Here is a 19,920-nt window from a genome sequence, read left to right on the forward strand (position 1 = left end):
TTATTGTTCTGTTTAAAATCACTTGATATGTTGGACAGAAAAATTGCAAATTATGGAGGACTGAACTTCAATACACCTTCCTCTCGCTGACGTCAGAGAAAGCACATGCTTTTCCCATCCACGGATAAAACTGTATGCAATATGGCAGAATCAGCGGTCAAACTCCTACTGCTCGCTTTCAGGTCCTCGGGATGACGTCAGTTCACCAGCAAATCGATTTTTTGCTGTATTATCAAGAGGGTCAAATTTAGGGAACATATCATTTAAGTATAACAGAGGAGAAGGATGATGACAGACGTGCTCCATACGGTGCTTCAGAGTTATTAAAACTTTGCTCGAAGCAAACACATCCACTTTCAAACTCAGTTCTGGAGGGATTCGTCTAATTATGAGAAGGTTCATATAATAAATGAGGCAAATTTACATTTTGAGGCACTTCAGCCATTCTGCATTGGTACTGTAGCATTATTTATTGGCTAGGGGTCTGTAACATGAAGCCAGATTAGTTGGCGAGCCAATTAAGTTTTAGTTTATTTTAATTTGCACCAATTCTGGGATTTGGGTACCATGAAGGTTGAGTGATTGAAGTGGAGCTGCCTTCATGTTACCTATAACTCAAGATTGGTGCAAACTAAACTAAAAACTTAACTGCCAGCTAATCCAGCTTCATGGTACAGGGACCCCAGGACTAGCAAAGCAATCAATTGTGTGTTTAAAATATATATTTACGGGTCAAATAGATGCCTAAAAAATTATAAACAAATAAAATTATAAACAAATAAAGTTATGTAACTTTAACTTATTTTAATAAGTTAATAACGTCACAACAATTTTTTTTAGTTATACAAGGTTTAACGTAATATTTTTAGTAACTTAGACTGACTAATGTAAGTTGAGATGACTAGAAATTTTTTTTATTTGATTTAACTAAAGTTAACTTTAAGGCATTTAATTATTTTTACAAGTGTCATTTTATATATATATGTTCTTTATATATATAATATATATATATATATGTTTATATATATATGTTCTGCTTCTGCAGTTTAACAAGCACTTCAACAAGTCGTTTTTTTTCCCGCTTGGTTAGCCAAGCTGACGTGACATGGGAGCGTGGCAGCATTGACGATTCTATTTTTTGATTCGATAATCGAAATTGAGCATAAATTTCGATCGAAATCGTGACACCCCTAATATATCTTAATCATAATAATTCCACATCATAATTATTATAAGCAGAATAGAATTATTTAATGAAACCAGTAGACCTACACATAATATTATTATCGATGTTGTGCCATATGCTTGTTTTTACCATACCTTTATTTTACATATACCGAATCGTGAGAAAATTGTGATCTTTATTTTAGGCAAAAAATACATAAATAAATAAAAAATTGCAATTCTCATTTTAGCCAGAATCGTGCAGCTCTAGCTTATAGGTCGGTTATCTTTACTAAAGAAGATTTATTATTTGAGCACCAGAACTATAGAAACTGTATTAGGTCAAAAAACAAAAAAACTTAAAAAAAAAAAAAAAAACTACACAGTATCGGGATCGGATCTGTATCGATCGATACTCAGAATTTTGGTATCGGATCGGTTCCAAAAAATGGTATCGGTGCATCCCTAAAATACCACAGCTTCTCATGGAGATCCAGAAATGTGGTAAAACCACTCAAATGCCTTATCCAGTCAGGTGTAGATTGACACATGCAGCAACTCGTTTAACAGTTTCCTCACAAAACCACATGCAACACCACAGCAAGTAATGTTACACTGACAACCGCAAGATGTTGTGTCGTAGTAAATCTCAATGAAAACCTTCAATTCCCATCCAACGCTGCTGCGACCTTAACCTCATTAGTCGGCCACAAAAAGAAATACCTCTGTAGCCAAAATGCATTTCATTATTTCAGTTTTACAATGCCAGAGTAGAGCCTGTGTGCTTGACGTTTACCGCAAACAGAGAAACATTTGTTCAAGTATACTGCCAACTCATAAAACTCCATTGCAAAGAAAAAAAATCTCCAAATCACGTGACGGTTATGGATTTTGGTGGCTGCAATTAGCAGATTTGATTGCAAAGCTTTCCCATCATCTGAATTTCTCTTCTAAGGAGCTGTTTTATGTCTTAAGCATGGATATCAGCCCTGAGACACGTCATAAAAAAACTCGCACCATTATTTACCGCCAGTAATTGTTGCGGAGCGATTGAAAAGCTTCGCCAGATGTGCATAACTATTTCTCCTACTGCTCACAATACTGTATAACACAACTCCCTCCATCCATCAACTATAGGTGAAGTCATTCATTTACAGCACCGTGGAGCTTTGAAGAATCGCATTTCGGTGAGTCGATTTTTTCTTTGTTTCTGTGATGAAACGGTTGATTCATTTGTATGGGATCTGCAGATGTCAACATGGAGCCGCAGTAAATCACTTGGATGAAGACAGAGACAGATGTGAGACAGCCGAGCGCAAGAAATGCCAATGTCCTGACTCCAAAAGGCATCGCGATCACTGGGAAAGTGAACTGTGCCTCTATCATTTTGTGTCAAAGCGCAGAAACGAAAGAGCTTTTGGGGTCGAGGACTCTCTTCTCTGTGATTGAACGCAGGTCCGGTGGAAATATCGTTTTTGAAAACATATGCAGATTATGAACAATCACATCAAACTGAAAACAGGTTCACAGTGCTCCTGGAAGTCTCTCAAACCTGCAGCTCTGCTTTGACTCTCAGACTAAAGGAATATAGTCAAAGTAGGCCAGCTTTTTCACATCTTAACCACTTTGACTTATTCGAGTCATTTAGAAAAATTTTGATTACAAAATGAAAACATTGATTGAATCCTATTTAGGGATCGGCATAGGCTGTTTGTACAAAATGTTTTTTTTCTTCCATCAAATAAAAAATGTGGATAGGTGGATGGATGGATGAATAGACGGATGGATAGATGGATAGACCGACAGATGAACGGTTGGATGAATAGATAGATTGATAGATAGACCGACTGATGGATAGATGGAAGGGTGAATAGATGAATGGGTGGATGAATAGACGGATGGATGGATAAATGGATGGATGGATAAATGGATGGATGGATGGATGGATGGACGGATGGATGGATGGATGGATGGATGGACCGACAGACAAATGGTTTGATCAATGGATGGATAGATAGAGCGAGAGATGGATAGATGGAATGATGAATAGATGAATGAGTGGATAGACGGACAGATGGATAGGTGGAAGGATGAATAGATGGATGGGTGGATGGATAGATGGATAGACCGACAGATGAACGGTTGGATGAATAGATAGATTGATAGATAGACCGACTGATGGATAGATGGAAGGGTGAATAGATGAATGGGTGGATGAATAGACGGATGGATGGATAAATGGATGGATGGATAAATGGATGGATGGATGGATGGATGGACGGATGGATGGATGGATGGATGGATGGATGGACCGACAGACAAATGGTTTGATCAATGGATGGATAGATAGAGCGAGAGATGGATAGATGGAATGATGAATAGATGAATGAGTGGATAGACGGACAGATGGATAGGTGGAAGGATGAATAGATGGATGGGTGGATGGATAGATGGATAGACCGACAGATGAACGGTTGGATGAATAGATAGATTGATAGATAGACCGACTGATGGATAGATGGAAGGGTGAATAGATGAATGGGTGGATGAATAGACGGATGGATGGATAAATGGATGGATGGATAAATGGATGGATGGATGGATGGACGGATGGATGGATGGATGGATGGATGGACCGACAGACAAATGGTTTGATCAATGGATGGATAGATAGAGCGAGAGATGGATAGATGGAATGATGAATAGATGAATGAGTGGATAGACGGACAGATGGATAGGTGGAAGGATGAATAGATGGATGGGTGGATGGATGAATAGACAGCAGTATGGATGGATACCTCAAATCTACAGCTCCTCCTAAAATAGGCCTATGCATTTAATAAATGCTCAGCTCTAATTCTTATATCACAAGCCTCAGTCAACTTTTTTAATATAAGTCATTAAAGATTATGTCTGGAATATCTGATTTTACCTTAGAGTACAGGTCTGCATTAAATTTCCAAATAAAGCACGGGAGCATTCGGTAACTGGAGCGTGATGCTGTCTGTGTCACATGCTTGTTGCTGTGTGTCTATGTGTGTGTGTGTTTATACAGACAGCTTGGGCCCTATCATACACCCGGCGCAGTGTGGCATAGGGCGTGGCGCAATAGTCTTTTGGTAGTTTTAGCTTGGCGCAAGAGTCGTTTTGAGGCGTTGCGCTACGCTGTTTAAATAGCAAATGCATAAACGCTCATATGTGCACCCATAGGCGTTCTGGTCTAAAAAGGAAGGCGTTCTGAGGCGGACCGCTGGTGCGTTGCTATTTTGAGAAACTATAATAGATTTTTTATTAGACTAAAACTAACCCGGTCTAAACTCCGGCGCAGAGTTGCACCTCGCTTACACACTGCTTAATACACACAAGAGAGCAATAGGCAAATATCTTTACATATGAAAAAAATTTAATATTAAGGATATATATAGGATATAATAAGTATAGATATAGGATATAAATATAAAGGATTAAAATATTATAAAACATTAATTTCTAGCCTACATAAATATGAAAAATCACTGCTTTTATGTCTTCTTCATCTCGGGAGGCTTTTTCAGTTCATTCATAACAATTTGCTTCTGTATAATGTTATTATTATTACAATATTATTTATTATATCCATATTTATATTTGTTTTATTAAAAACAAGCTTAGATTTGCCCACCTGTCAGGTTTTAGACCATATGGGGCACAGCATGTGTTTTAGGATATAACTCAGGTTTTTGAGCACATTTTGTTATTATTGTTCATTTATTCGTTTGCTGGAAATTAGAACTGAATTTAGAAATAGTTTTGAAACTAATATTTGCGCTTAACAAACTAAAGTATTTATTTATAGACTAATTGATGTCTGTGCGTAAAGGTTTCCCTATCCAAGAGCGAAAGTGAAAGTGATCCATTATCTCTCATTCTCACGCAGTAGATGCTCTGTTCAACAGTTTTCTGTTTAAAAAACTGTTACCTGTTAACTGTTTGCTTGTGAAATGCTAAATTTTTTCCACTTAGACTTACTTTGCGTCCTGTAAATAGCGAATGCGCTCTTGGCGCGATGCAGCTGGCTCTTAAAGGGAATGGGAGATGAGATTCTAATTGGTTTATTCTCAAAACACACCTATAACTCATGAAGAAAATAAACTCAACCCTTTTAGACCATGCGACGCGGCACAAGGCAGATTTCCCATCCTTAAATGAGCAAAAACGCGTCCTGACACGCCCTGAAAGCATTTGTGCCCTGCGTTTTGCGCTTTGCGCATGGACCGTCAAAATAGAGCCCCTTGTTATAGGCTGTCTGGACTCTGAATAGCTGGGTGGTAAAAATCTTTTTCAAAATGAACAACCAACTTTTTTTGTGGTAATCACCTTGTGTGCCATTGTATGATGTTTGCACCACAGAATGATGACGCATGTCACTCAAAGATTGTGTAAAATCACATGAAATCCGACATAACCATTCAACTTGCGGTCGCATTGGAGAACATCACATCTGTGTCTGATTTAAGACTACATATGAAAGTGGCACAGATCTGACCTGATAAGATCAGATTTTATGCGGTTTGGGCTGTTCACACTATCATTACCCGAGTCACATGTGGGCAAAAAAATCAGATTCGGGCCACATTTGGCTGCAGTGTGAATGTAGTTTCACTGTTTACTGACATAGTACTGAATCTGAGGTTTTATACATTTTACAGCTTAACAAATCAATAATAATTAACAAAAAAAAAAAAAACATAGACACAAAGTAGCATATAGGATATGCATCAAAGGTATTTAAAAGGGTTAAAAACTAAATAAATAAAAGAGAGATTTAAGAAATGTGTCCATTTCAATTAACACATTTGGAAAAAAGTAGGCTGCAATTTAGATCATTTTTGCTTATAAAATAATTTTATGTTTTAGAATCAGAAAGATTTAATGTGTTTATTGTTATAACGTTATATCAATATTTTTATATGAAGATATAAACCATTCAAATACTTTTCATTTTTATCCCATTGAAAAAATTAATAGATTTTTTATTTATTTTTTTATTTTTTTACAAAAACTGTCAAAAATAAGTCACGATTTAACTTATCCATGTAAACATCGTAGTTCAAATTTCACACACGTTTGCTGAATCACTAACGTTAGTTCAAAACATAGCAGTTAGCATTAGCTTCGCTGAAATACTACGGCTAAAAGTAACAATTCAGTAAACAAAGACATTAAATAACTTACATTTACTTCATCTATTACTCCGTCGACGACAAAAACTCTCGATGAAGTCGATGGAGAACAGCAATTCGCTTCAAGCAGGGTTATTAGAGGCGTTTTAGGGCTCATGTGAATCATTGTTTGAATCATCCATTGACTCGCTATAAGAATGCGACTTGTCTCCACCTGCTGGCTTAACCGTTTAAAACCACAGATCCTAAATGAATGTTGAATATTGCAGAAAATGTGTGCAGTGTTCATATGTCTGTTATTTTTTACATAAACTAGCTTAGAGTTTAATTTAACTTTACATTTTGGTCTAACTAAGGAAAATAGACTAACTCAGGGTTAAGATACAATCCTTCAGGGCAGGCCCTCATCTGGTCCACACATCCCACTTTGATAAACTGGGCAAATCTCCACTACACCAAAAGTTGCCCATGTGGTGTAAATCCTGGAAACACACTGTGTTTATTTATTATTATTTTAATACCCTGCTGAAAAATCCAGCTTATACCAGTCTAGGCTGGTTGGCTGGTTTTAGCTGGTCAACCAGGCTGGTTTTAGAGGGGTTTTGACCATTTCCAGGCTGGTTTCCAGCCATTTCCAGCCTGGTCTTAGCTGGTCAGGCTGGAAAATGACCAGCTAAATCCAGCTAAAACCAGCTTGACCAGCTTGGTTTAAGCTGGACATAGCTGGTTTTGGCTGGGCTTCCAGCCTGGCTAGGCTGGTCAAGCTGGTTTAAGCTGGTCATCTCCCAGCCTGACCAGGTAAGACCAGGCTGGAAATGGCTGAAAACCAGCCTGGAAATGGCCAAAACCCCTCTAAAACCAGCCTGGTCGACCAGCTAAAACCAGCCAACCAGCCTAGGCTTGTTTAAGCTGGTTTTTTCAGCAGGGTATTATTATTTCTGTAACCGTGTTCTGGTGTTTCAGTGTTGTCTGTCCTACTTTGGCAGCGGGATTCATGTAATCTTAGTTCCTCAGGATCAGTCGGATGTTATGATGTCTGTACTAAGGTGTAGCTCTACTTCATTGTTTTCTTTGAAACAAGATCTAAAAATTTACCTCATAACACGTCTTTTTTAGTTTCCACTCATATCTGCGAGGTCACGTCGAGTGTAAGTATAGAATTTGGGCTACAAAAAAAGACACAAGATATAGGTATGTGAAAGAAATATCCTTCAACCACAAGCTTCCTCTGGCCGAGCATTTGCCAAGTCACAAATTAACATTGATTTAGTAACAACAGAAGCCTTTTGTTTGAATACCAAAAGAAGAAGAAGAGGAAAAAAATTGCAGCGCTCCGGTTTCCTTCTGGTTTTTGTCTGCACATAAAAATCTCATGATGAAATAAAGCCGTCTGTGCTCGGGCTCAGGAGATGGACGACTTACTGGACGGGCCTCAGTCGGTCAGCGCTTGACTGATGGACGCAGCACAAACACTGTCGCTCTAGCATGAGCTGTTTAAAGGAACACTGCACTTTTTTTTTTTTTTTTTGGAAATAGGCTCATTTTACAGTTAAACAGATGAGTTTTACTCTTTTTGGGTTCCATTCAGCTGATCACTTTTAGCTTAGCTTAGCATAGATCATTGAATCGGATTAGACCATTAGCATCACGCTCAAAAATGACCAAAGAGTAATTTCCTATTTAAAGCTGGACTCTTTTGTAGTTCGATTTTGTACTAAGACCAACATAAAATTAAAAGTTGGGCATTTTTGAGTGAGATGCTAATTGTCTAATCCAGGGGTGGCCAATCCTGTTCCTGGAGATCTACCTTTCTGCAGATTTCAGTTGCAACCCTTATCAAACACACCTGTCTGTAATTATTAAGTGGATTTCAGGTTCTAATGAATTGGTTCAGGTGGGTTTGATCAGGGTAGGAGCTAAACTGTACAGGAAGGTAGATCTCCAGGAACAGGATTGAGCACCCCTGGTCTAATCTGATTGAATGATCTATGCTAAGCTAAGCTAAAAGTGGTAAAACTCAAATGTTTAACTCTTGGGGAATTGTAAAATGAGCCTATATACCCCCCAAAAACTGGAGTGTTTCTTTAAACAATCATTTCTCTGACTGAAGCAGGACACACATAACCCACACGGCCACTGTAGAGAGATGTGGAGGGAAGGAAACGTCCTCAAAGACATGTTTGAGTATTAGATGTTTATCAGGAAGGAATGAGCGTGGAAAAGAAAAGCGACATCCATATGGAAATGAAGAAGTGGAATGTTATCCATCCCCAGACAAATAAATGACTGACTCGGTCTTTGGGAACCCGAGCCTGAAGTCTGGGGAATCTGGAGAATAACGATAATCAAACACATGAACTGCTGCGTTTCTATTCATCCTGTATTTCACAGAGCAGCAGTCCACATCATCTCTGCCCGAACGGCTGATCAGATCAACACATGCTGGAGGAGCTGTGCTTTCCCTGCACTCACTCACAGTCACCAGACTGCCTCAGGATAGAGAGAGAGAGAGATCTATTTTCTATCTATCTATCTATCTATCTATCTATCTATCTATCTATCTATCTATCTATCTATCTATCTATCTATCTATCTATCTATCTATCTATCTATCCTTTGTATTCACCCATGCACCCTCTGTCCATCTTTCTATCTTTGTCTTTTTATTTATCTGTCTATCCATCCTTCCATCTATTCATCCTTCCATTCATAAACTTCCATGTCCCACCCACCATTGGTCCATCTTTCTATGTTTGTCTGTCTGTTCATCCATCCATCAATTTATCTGTTCTTCCATCCATCATTCTGTTGGTCTATCCATCCATCTATCCATCCAGCAATCTGTATATTCATCCATCCATCCATCCATTCATTCATCCATCCATCTATTCATCCATTCATCCATCTGTCGGGCTATCCATCCATTCATCCATCCATCCATCCGTCTATTCATCCATTCATCCATCTGTCAGTCTATCCATCCATTCATTCATCCATCTGTTTATTCATCCATCCACCCATTCATCTATTCATCCATCTATCCATTCATTCATCCGTCTGTCTGTCTATCCATTCATTAACCCACCCTCCACCTGTCCATCCATCATTCTGTTGGTCTATTCATCCATTCAGTCGTCTGTTCATCCAGCCAACTGTATATTCATCCATCCATCCATCTGTCCATTTATTCATCCCTCCATCTGTCTATCCATCCATCTGTCTCTCCATCCATCCATCTGTCTATCCATCCATCCATTTGTCTATCCATCTGTCTGTCCATCCCTCTATTCATCCACCTGTCTGTCTATTCATCCATCCACCCATCCATCCATTCACCCATCCATCCATCCATCCATCCATCCATCCATTCACCCACCTTCTCTCCATCTTTGGATCTGTTTGTCTATTCATCAATCCATCAATCCATCCTTCTGTTGGTCTATCCATCCATTCATTTATTCATCCAGCCATCTGTATATTCATCCATCTATTTATCCATCTATCCATCTGTCTGTCTATCCATCCATTCATACTGTTGTCTATTCATCCATCCACCCATCCATCTATTCATCCTTTCACCTATCCATCTGCCGGTCTATCCACTCATTTATCTATTCATCATTCCATCTATCCATCTCTCGGTCTATCTATCCATCCATTGATCAAACCATTTGTCTGTCGGTCCATCCATCCATCCATCCATCTGTCTATTTATCCACCCATCCATCTATTCACCCTTCCATCTATCCATCAGTCGGTCTATCTATCCATCTATCTATTCATCCAACCTTTCATCTATCCATCTATTCATCCGTCTATTCATCCATCCATCCACCCATCCATCTATCCATTCTTCCATCCTTCGATCTATCAATCCATTCATTGATATAACCATCTGTCTGTCGGTCTATCCATCCATCCGTCTATTAATCCTTCTATCTATCCATCTCTCGATCTATCCATTCATCCATCTTTTCATCCATCTGTCTGTCTTTTTCCTTAAATGCAAAATAAAGGAGTGTGTTCAAGCCATTGGAAGAAGGTGAGGCTGAGTCTTCCATGAAGCGTGTCTGGGTGTATTGACAGTGAGATTAGTTCAGCTGTGGAAATCCCTTCCTGATACTCTACAGTCTCTATTTAATGAAGAGATCAGCTACCGAGAAGTGTGATTTTATCCCGAGACCTCGACTGAATTCCTGACACCAGGGAGCAGGAACATGAAGTGAAACAGCACTGAATCTGAGGCTCCTTTCAGCTTAATGACAAATGCAGCAGTCGCCGCTGTGCGCTCATATTCTTCAATGGTCCGATGCTGAGGGTTCATCCAGGGGTCAGACTATAACTCACTGAAATCAGCTCACAGCGCAACCACACTGAAAAATAATGGAGAAATAATCCTGTAAAGCAAGATATTGAAGTAATTGTGGCGCTCTGAGAAAAGAGAGATCGATACTTCATAATTCAAGACTTGCTTTTCCTCAATGTTTCATGAGAAAACGAGTCTCATATTTCTTAATTTAAGCTTCATTTCTCAGTTATAATTGCCATGAAATAGCAGTGAACATACTGTAGGCTTATTTGACGCTTATACAAAATCAAAATGCTAATATTTGAGACAAATACACTCACCGGCCACTTTATAAGGTACACCTGTCCAACTGCTCGTTAACGGACATTTCTAATCAGCCAATTACATGGCAGCAACACAATGCATTTAGGCATTGTTGCTGCCAGACGGGCTGGTCTGAGTATTTCAGAAACTGCTGATCTACTGGGATTTTCACGCACAACCATCTCTAGGCTTTACAGAGAATGCTCTAAAATAGAGGAAATATCCAGCAGTTCTGTGGGCGCAAATGCCTTGTTGAGGCCAGAGGTCAGAGGAGAATGGCCAGACTGGTTCCAGCTGATAGAAACCCAGGTGAAAAATATATATAATCAAATGCAACTAAAATACACTTAAATCCCAGCAAATACATTTTTAGTAAATTGTAATTTTTTTATGTTAAATAAAAGCTTGATGGTTTTACACTATAAATATACTAATTAAAAGTATGTTTATACTTCAGTAGGACTTTAGTACACTTGACAAAAGCATACTAAATACCACTAATACTTAAATAAATTTTTAGTGTACTACAATAAAGTACACTGCAGAAAAAAACATTCAAGAGTTGTATTAGTGTGTTTTTCAAAAGTGTGCTTTAAATGCTTTAAACATTAGTTGATTTTTAATAAACTGTTTACATACTAATCCTAAGTTTAAAATAAGTTAACATATAAAAAAATCTATTAGTAATACAGATATAGTATGTTAAAAGCACATTTTAGTTCAATTTCAGGGTGTCTCAAAATAGCACAGTTGAGTACACTTAGATGGTATTAAGTTTATCTTAACATATACCTAATACTATCTCTTAGTACATGAAGTACAAAATTAAAGCACAAAAATAGAGCACTTTTAGTACATTACTGAAAAGTGTACTAAGTATACTTAAATAAGTGTATTTTAGTGCCTTTTTTTTTTACCTGGGAAGGCAACAGTAACTCAAATAAGCACTCGTTACAACCGAGATCTGCAGAAGAGCATCTCTGAACACACAACACTTTTAACCTTGAGGCGGATGGCCTACAGCAGCAGAAGAGCACACCGGGTGCCGCTCCTGTCAGCTAAGAACAGGAAACTGAGGATACAATTCACACAGGCTCACCAAAACTGAACAATAGAAGATTGGAGAAATGTTGCTGCTCTGATGAGTCTCCATTTCTGCTGCCACATTCGGATGGTCGGGGCAGAATTTGGCGTCAACAACATGAAAGCATGGATCATCCTGCCTTGGAGAAATGGTTCAGGCTGCTGGTGGTGGTGTAATGGTGTGGGGGAGATTTTCTTGGCACACTTTGGGTCCATTAGTACTAACTGAGCATCATGTCAACACCACAGCCTACCTGAGTATTGCTGCTGACCATCTCCATCCCTTTATGAGCACAGTGTACCCATCTTCTGATCATCTGATCATCTCCATCATCTTCTCAAAGAATGAATTCAGACTGGTTTCTTGAACATGACAATGAGTTCACTGTCCTCAAACGGCCTCCACAGTCACCAGATCTCAATCCAATAGAGCACCTTTGGGATGTGGCAAAACGGCAGATTGGCATCATGGATGTGCAGCCGACAAATCTGCAGCAACTGCGTGATGCTATCATGTCAATATGGAGCAAAATCTCTGAGGAATATATCCAGTATCTTGTTGAGTGCATGCCACAAAGGATTAAGGCAGTTCTGAAGGCAAAAGTGGGTCCAACCCGGTTCCAGTAAGGTGTACCTAATAAAGTGGCCGGTGAGTGTATTTATTATCTACTAAAAAAATCAGCATCTTTTTCACATTAGCAAAACGGTGTCATCTGACCTGTGAATTTATACTGCTCATGCGCCACGCTACGCTAACAAAAACACAAATCCTTTCACAGTTTTGGGGAATCCAGCCGGGGCAGTGAGTGAGTGTGATTTATGGAGGATGAAGCGTGCAGATGCAGCGAGGTGCAGAGAGCAGGGCGGCGCTACGTTCATGCGGAGTATACAGTAATGCTCTCGCTGAGGGACTGATGACGGGAAAATGGTCTTCCTGTTCAGGAGCCCTTGAATTGATTGATAGCAGCAAGGAGAAAAAAACAGCGGCCGATGGACCGGTCAAACTCCCCCGCAGTCAAACAATCGAGGTTTTACATTCGCACATTTGGACTTTCACCGTCCACATACAGTTGAAGTGAGAATTATTAGCCCTCCTGTATATTGTTTTCCTCAATTACTGTTTAACAGAAACAAGAGTTTATCAACACATTTCTAATCATAATAGTTTTAATAACTCCTCTCTAATAACTGATTTATTTTATCTTTGCCATGATGACAGCACAGAATATCTGACTAGATATTCTTCAAGATACTACTATTCAGCTTAAAGTGACATTTAAAGACTTAACGAGGTTAGGTTTGGGTAATTAGGCAAGTCATTGTATAGCAGTGGTTTGTTCTGTGGACAATCGAAAACAAATATTGCTTAAGAGGGCCAGGGGCGGACGGGGACTAGAAATCAGCCCTGGCATTGTAGCCACACCAGCCCACATCACCACACCGACACAGCCCCATCCACGGACACACACATTCACTACTTATATTGCTGTACAGATGGTAAAATTATATAAGCAGTACCTATTTAAGAGATATTTAAACATTTAATGTATGTGACTGGAACAAAAGCAACCCTTTTATATAAGCAATCATGTCATTCATTTTCTTTTCTCTCTCCCTTTATTAATCTGGGAATCGCCAACTTATCCAGCATGTTTTACACAACGGATGCCCTCAAAGCTGCAACCCATTACTGGGATCCCACCGGAGGAGCTAGAGGAAGTGTCTGGGGTTCTCTCCTGAGACTGCTGCCCCAGCCCCGGATAAGTAGAAGAAAATAAATGAATCAATCAATGGATCTAATAATATTAACCTTAAAATGGTTTTTACATTTTTTTGAATTGGCTTTTATTCTAGCCGAAATAAAACAAATAAGACTTTCTTCAGGAGAAAAAGTATTATAGGAAATACTGTGAAAAATTCCTGAATCTGTTAAACATAATTTTTTGGGAAATATTTCAAAAAGAAATAAACAACTAATAATATAATAATAATAATAATAATAATAATAATAATAGTACATCAGGAAAGTGTCCAAAACTCATTAGATACACTAAAGCTGCGTCCCAAATGGCACACTATGCACTCATGCACTATGTACTTATGCACTTACACACTCAACTGGATAGTATATGTATGTAGTGGCGTCCCAAATGGCACACTAATGTTTTTTTACTAAACGGAAATTCAAACCGTTTCCCTGATGACGTTTAATGGTTGCCAAATCAGTGAAATAAACGACCGAATTATCAAATAATACCTGCCGTGAGTATAACCGCATTCACCATCGGGAGGCGCTATAATCACTCTCGTTGGAGAATTTCGCTTTCACCATCCAAAATAAATAAAGTTATTCAACATGTGCGCCCGATAGCTCCACCCCTTCCGCTACGTAAGCAAACCTGCGGTCGTTGAGTGTGTGAAGTGTCCATCATTACACACTTCATTTTAGCGGCTGAATGAGTGCATCATCCGGGTAATTAAAGTGCACTTATTATTTTTAGAGTTTTCAGTGTGAACGCACTACTTACACTATTTACACAACAAAATGGCGTAGAATAGTGCATAAGTATGTGATTTGGGACGCAGCTTAAGAAATGAAATGTTGTAACCAAATTTAAGTCAAATACAAACCAATGCTTTCCCACTGATCCACCGTGTAAAACATATGCTGGATAAGTTGGCGATTCATTCCGCTGTGGCGACCGCAGATTAATAAAGGGACTAAGCTGAAAAGAAAATGAATGAATGAATAAACTAATGCAATGTTGGGTACATTTTTTCAGCTAAACTTAAATGACATTTGTCCGTATTTGACCCAACATTGAGTTACAACAACCCAGCATTTCTTTACACTGTAGCTACTCCAAAATCGGTCTCATAAATTTCTACCTTTTTTTATTAAAACCCCCATCCTAAAAATGATCCAGCACATTTCACATTCTCTCAGTGTAGTAGATGAATTTAATTTGCACACGGTTTGATTTATTCGTCTATCAAACTTTTTTGTTTTAAGCCTTTCGACTGTTATCTTGAAGGATTGTTGTTGGTATTGCTTCTTCGCAAAGTTAAACCGCCGTCTGTAACGTATAGATCATGCCAAGCTTCATAACTTCAGACTATGATCCAGCATGTCCTCTGACACCGTAAACCTGCTTTTCATCCAACTCCTGGTGAATAAACTGTTACTCTGACAGCAAAATTGCAATAAATTATAACCTTTGCTGCATTGAACTGCTTTCTGGTTTTGAGGATGATTTCTGAAGATGAATGCTATAGATAATTGCGGCGGATTCTTGTGCTCTGGTGAAGGGTTGTCACTCACAAAACGACAGCAGTTTTGGTTGTCCGTCCTTGTGGTTGACGTTCCAGTGGTTTTGGTGCAGGAGTTGCTTATTAGGAGTCCAAATGTCTGTTCATAGTGATTGATGAACTGTTTTATATCTCCGGATATGGTAGATTACGGTCGAAAATCGCTTCTTGGAGCCACGAGACTCTTAAAAGTAAAACATCTTAATCTGCATCTTTGGTTTGCATGAAGAATGTTCGACATCTGTGGAATCTGTCCATTGTCGATAAAGGGGTTCTCTGCTGAGACTGCTGGCCCGTGATCTGGCCCCGGAACAGCAGAAGAAAACGAATGAATGAATGAATCTAATAATATTGACCTTAAAATAAAAAAAATAAGCTTTTATTCAAGCCGAAATAAAATTTCTCCAAAAGAAAAACTATTATCAGAAATACTATGAAAAATTTCTTGCTCTGTTAAACATCATTTCTATTTAAAAAAATTGCTTCTTGGAGCCATGAGACTCTTGAAAGTAAAACATCTTAATCTGCGCCTTTGGTTTGCATGAAGAATGTTTAACATCCATGGAATCTGTCCATTGTCGATAAAGGTTTTGAATTGTGATCTTAGACTACAAAACCAGTCAAAAAAGTGTCCCCTTTTGAAATTGAGATGAATAAATCACTTGGAAACCGAATAAATAGGCTTTCCATTAATGTATTTGTTATGACACGACAATATTTAGCAGAGATACGATCATTTGATCTTCTGAGGATTCAAGAAAATTGAGAAAATCGCCTTTAAAGTGCTTAGAAATGCATATTACTAATCAAAAATTGAGTTTTAATATATTTACAGTAGCACATTTACAAAATATCTTTACATTCTAATCATTTTTGGCTTAAAGGATGTATAAATGTACTTTTGGCTGATGTGCACGACACATTAAAAGTACATAATAGTTCTGTTGGAGTTACTTTGAACATTGTATGCGTTTATATTAAGGGTTGCTAATGAAATGCTTGATTCTGATTGGCTGATAAGCATTCTAAAGTCTGTGATAACTTTCAGATAAAAGCTAAAGTAGTTCCGGCAGGTTTTTGCATTACAGTTCTACATCACTACGCTGAATTATTTCAGAGCCGACATGGTCAAACATAACATCAAAACAAAACTAATTCAAACTACACTATAAACAGTTTCCTGTAAAATCTACAGTAACTTACCAACAACAGTTCACCTGTAACTTACTGTAACTCAATTACAGCAAAGATACTGTAATTACATTTAAAGCAACATTTATCTTACTGTATGTGTATTCACAGGATTGTATGTATATCTATAGTGTAAAATATACAGTAATTTTCACAATGCAACTAAATTAAAATACAGTAACAAACTGCATAACTGTCCTACAGTAAAATAAAGTTTATATTACAGCTAATTACTGTGTAATTTACAATAAGTCATTAAAACACTGTTAACAGTTTGCTGTAAAATCTACAGTAACTTACTGGCAGCAGTTTGTCAGTAATTTACTGTAAATCAATAACCACAAAAATACTGTAATTAAATTTACAGCACAACTTATCTTGTACAAAATACACAGTTGTATGTATATCTTTACTGTAATTATACAGTCCTTTTTACATTTTACAATGCAACTTTAAAATACAGTAACATATTGCAAAACTTTACTACAGTAAAATGCAGTTCATATTACAGCTAAATACTGTCATTTACAATAAATCGTCAACACACTGGTAACAGTTTCCTGTAAAATCTACAGTAACTTACTGGCAGCAGCTCACCAGTAACTAACTGTAAAATACTGTAATTACATTTACAGCAGCATTTATCTTGCTGTATATGTATTTACAGTATTGTAAATCTTTGCTGTAAAATATACAGTAATTTTTACAATGCAACTCTTAAATACAGTAACATACTGCATAACTGTCCTACAGTAATATACAGTTTATATTACAGTTAAATACTGTAAATATACAGTAACTTACTGACAGCAGTTCATCAGTAATTTACTGTAAATCAATTACAGCAAAAATACTGTATTTACATTTAGAGCACAATTTATCTTGCTGTATATGCATCTACAGAACTTTATTGTATATCTTTGCTGTAAAATATACAGTAATTTTCACAATGCAACTTTAAAGTAACATACAGCAAAACTTAGCTACAGTAAAACACAGTTCATATTACAGTTAAAGACTGTGTAATTTACAAAAATTCACGTTAATAAAACGTTAACCCCCTCTGTTGTGGTTTGATGAGATTCTGACTTTTCTAGCCGTGAAATAACTCAAATCATTCAGTGTGGTGATATTGAGCTATAATACACTCAAAACTTGCCGGAACTACTTTAGCTGTGCGTTTATCTGGAAATAACCACACGCCTCAGAACGTTCCTCAGCCAATCAGAGTCAAGCATTCAACAGTCCCACGATATAAGCAAATATGACAGACAGGCCGGATATTTCTAGAGCTGACAAAAAGCAAGTCTCTGATGAGGTGAAGCCAAACATTGATGAATGTTGGCACAGATGGAGGAGTTAACAGAGGTTTTCATGGCCCGCGGACATCCGTGACCGAATCAGTCAGAATGGTCATTTAGCTGGAGCCAGCGATAGGAGAAAAAGAAAGCTGGTGAGGGTCCAAAATCAACATTTCTGACACTGTCTTTTAGTTTAGATGAGCACTCAGAAAAAAAAAACAGGAGAATGAGAGAATGCTTTGAGTCCAGAGAGGTTGCAAAGGGTTTGTTGAGGTTTACTGTAGGGCGGCAGACATATTTGTCATTTCCAGACCAAAACACTGGGAAGATTGATCGGTTTGCCTTCATTTAGCGGCTATAGATTACTCTACTGTAAATGCCCGACACATTGTTTCACATACAGAACTTAAACAATCGTTAAAAGTTAATGAATGGCATATTAATATGTCAGGTAAACCAAAATATTCAGCCTTTCAGCTGAGTTTCTTTTTTTTGCGTCTTCAAGGAGGATAATTATGGCTGTATAATGTTTAAATATGGCGACACGGTGGCTCAGTGGTTTGTACTGTCACCTCAATGCAAGAAGGTCGCTGGTTTGAGCCCATGCAGGGTCAGTTGGCATTTCTGTGTGGAGTTTGCATGTTCTCACTGTGTTGTTGTGGGTTTCCTCTACAGTCCAAACACATGCGCTATAGGGGAATTGAATAAGCTAAATTGGCCGTAGTGTGTGTGTGTATGTGAATGAGGATGTATGGGTGTTTCCCAGTGCTGGGTTGCAGCTGGAAGGGTATCAGCTGTGTAAAACATGCTGGAATAGTTGGCGGTTCATTCCGCTGTGGCAATCTCAGATTAATAAAGAGACTAAGAAAATGGGAAAACTGAATAAATGAGTTGGCGGTTCATTCCGCTGTGGAATAAACTAACTAAGCTAAAGGAAAATGAATGTTTAAATACACATATTATAAAGATTTTCATATATACATTCAGTTCAGGTGAATTAATGGTGATCTCGAGCGAAGGCGTGCGGACAGAAATGGATGTGGTGTTGTAAGATGTTGCATATAAGCGCAAACCTTTCTGCCTCATCATTCATTATGGGGCAAACTTCAGACTGAAATGAGGGCATGTAAAGCTCGGCGTGAAAAGAAAAGTCTAACTGTGCTGAGCGCTGCAGCTGGAAGTATTTTAATGGCTTGTCAGCACCTCTTTCACAGAGCTGTGAGCGAGCAAAACTACTCAAATGCATAGAAACAGCCTGAAACGCCTTCCTAAGAGCTTACATTTACAGTTACATCCCTGAAATAATGTAGTGCTTTATGATATATTAGGTTTAAAACTGCTAAATGATGACATTTAATTGGTTTATTTGTAAAAGCATTATATTTTGGAGAATTTGGAGGACATTCCTGAGATGGCACATATACATACACTCAATTTTTTGTTGTTGTTCCTTGTTCAAACAACTAATTCATTCATTTTCCATCAGCCTAGTCCCTTTATCTATTAGGGGTCGCCACCAAGGAATGAACCGCCAACTATTCCAGCATATGTTTTACACAGCGGATGCCCTTCCAGCTGCAACCCAGTACTGGGAAACATCCATACACACTCATTCACACACATACACTATGGCCAATGTAGCTTACAACTAATTCAATTCAATTCAATAATTCAATTTAAGCTAAAAAAAACACAATTATTAAGATTTTGTTGCGACAACTTAATATTGTTAGTGTTCAATCAACTTAACTCAATCGATTTGTTTTGAGACAACATTTCATTTTTCTTCAGTTTAGTCCCTTTAATCATCAGGGGTTGCCACAGCGGAATGAACCACCAACTTATCCAGCATATGTTTTACACAGCGGATGCCCTTTCAGCTGCAACCTAGTACTGGGAAACACCTATACACACTCACTATGGCCAATTTAGTTTGGGCAATTTCCCTATAGCGTACGTCTTGTGGGGGAAACAGGAGCACCAAGGAAATCTTGTCACATTGTATACATATTTAATTATTTATTTATATTTAATACATGCTTTTATACTTTATTTTATTCTTATTGAAGAGAACAATTTTTAAGCTTTTACAAAATAA

General features: G+C 38.0%; 2 protein-coding genes, 1 long non-coding RNA gene and 1 pseudogene across 4 annotated transcripts in view; 2 read left to right on the forward strand and 2 right to left on the reverse strand.

Moving 5' to 3' along the window:
• The window catches only part of frmpd2 (FERM and PDZ domain containing 2), a 423,788-nt gene that overhangs the window by 79,985 nt on the left and 323,883 nt on the right, over nucleotides 1-19,920 (forward strand). The gene's annotated exons all lie outside the window — the stretch shown is intronic.
• Nucleotides 1-19,920, reverse strand: part of LOC103911892 (uncharacterized) — a 117,582-nt gene that overhangs the window by 70,588 nt on the left and 27,074 nt on the right. The window lies entirely within an intron of this gene.
• On the reverse strand, nucleotides 2,900-3,751 carry LOC141376825 (uncharacterized; annotated as a pseudogene).
• On the forward strand, nucleotides 6,385-15,613 carry LOC141376826 (uncharacterized). Its single transcript, XM_073918588.1, has 3 exons — nucleotides 6,385-6,875; nucleotides 7,221-10,083; nucleotides 15,560-15,613. Exons 2-3 carry the CDS (start codon nucleotides 9,046-9,048, stop codon nucleotides 15,611-15,613), a joined length of 1,092 nt encoding a protein of 363 aa, XP_073774689.1. The 5' UTR covers nucleotides 6,385-6,875; nucleotides 7,221-9,045.

This window comes from Danio rerio, chromosome 12 (genome assembly GCF_049306965.1).
Source record: "Danio rerio strain Tuebingen ecotype United States chromosome 12, GRCz12tu, whole genome shotgun sequence".
In the NCBI taxonomy this organism is placed as follows: domain Eukaryota; kingdom Metazoa; phylum Chordata; class Actinopteri; order Cypriniformes; family Danionidae; genus Danio; species Danio rerio.

Bases quoted from the DNA above. Each gene is read 5' to 3' on its own strand.
- LOC141376826 (XM_073918588.1), top strand. From the start codon at position 9,046: ATGTCCCACCCACCATTGGTCCATCTTTCTATGTTTGTCTGTCTGTTC. The intron at 10,084-15,559 runs GTCTATCTATCC...GTTTGCATGAAG, and splicing joins TTCCATCTATCCATCAGTCG to AATGTTCGACATCTGTGGAA.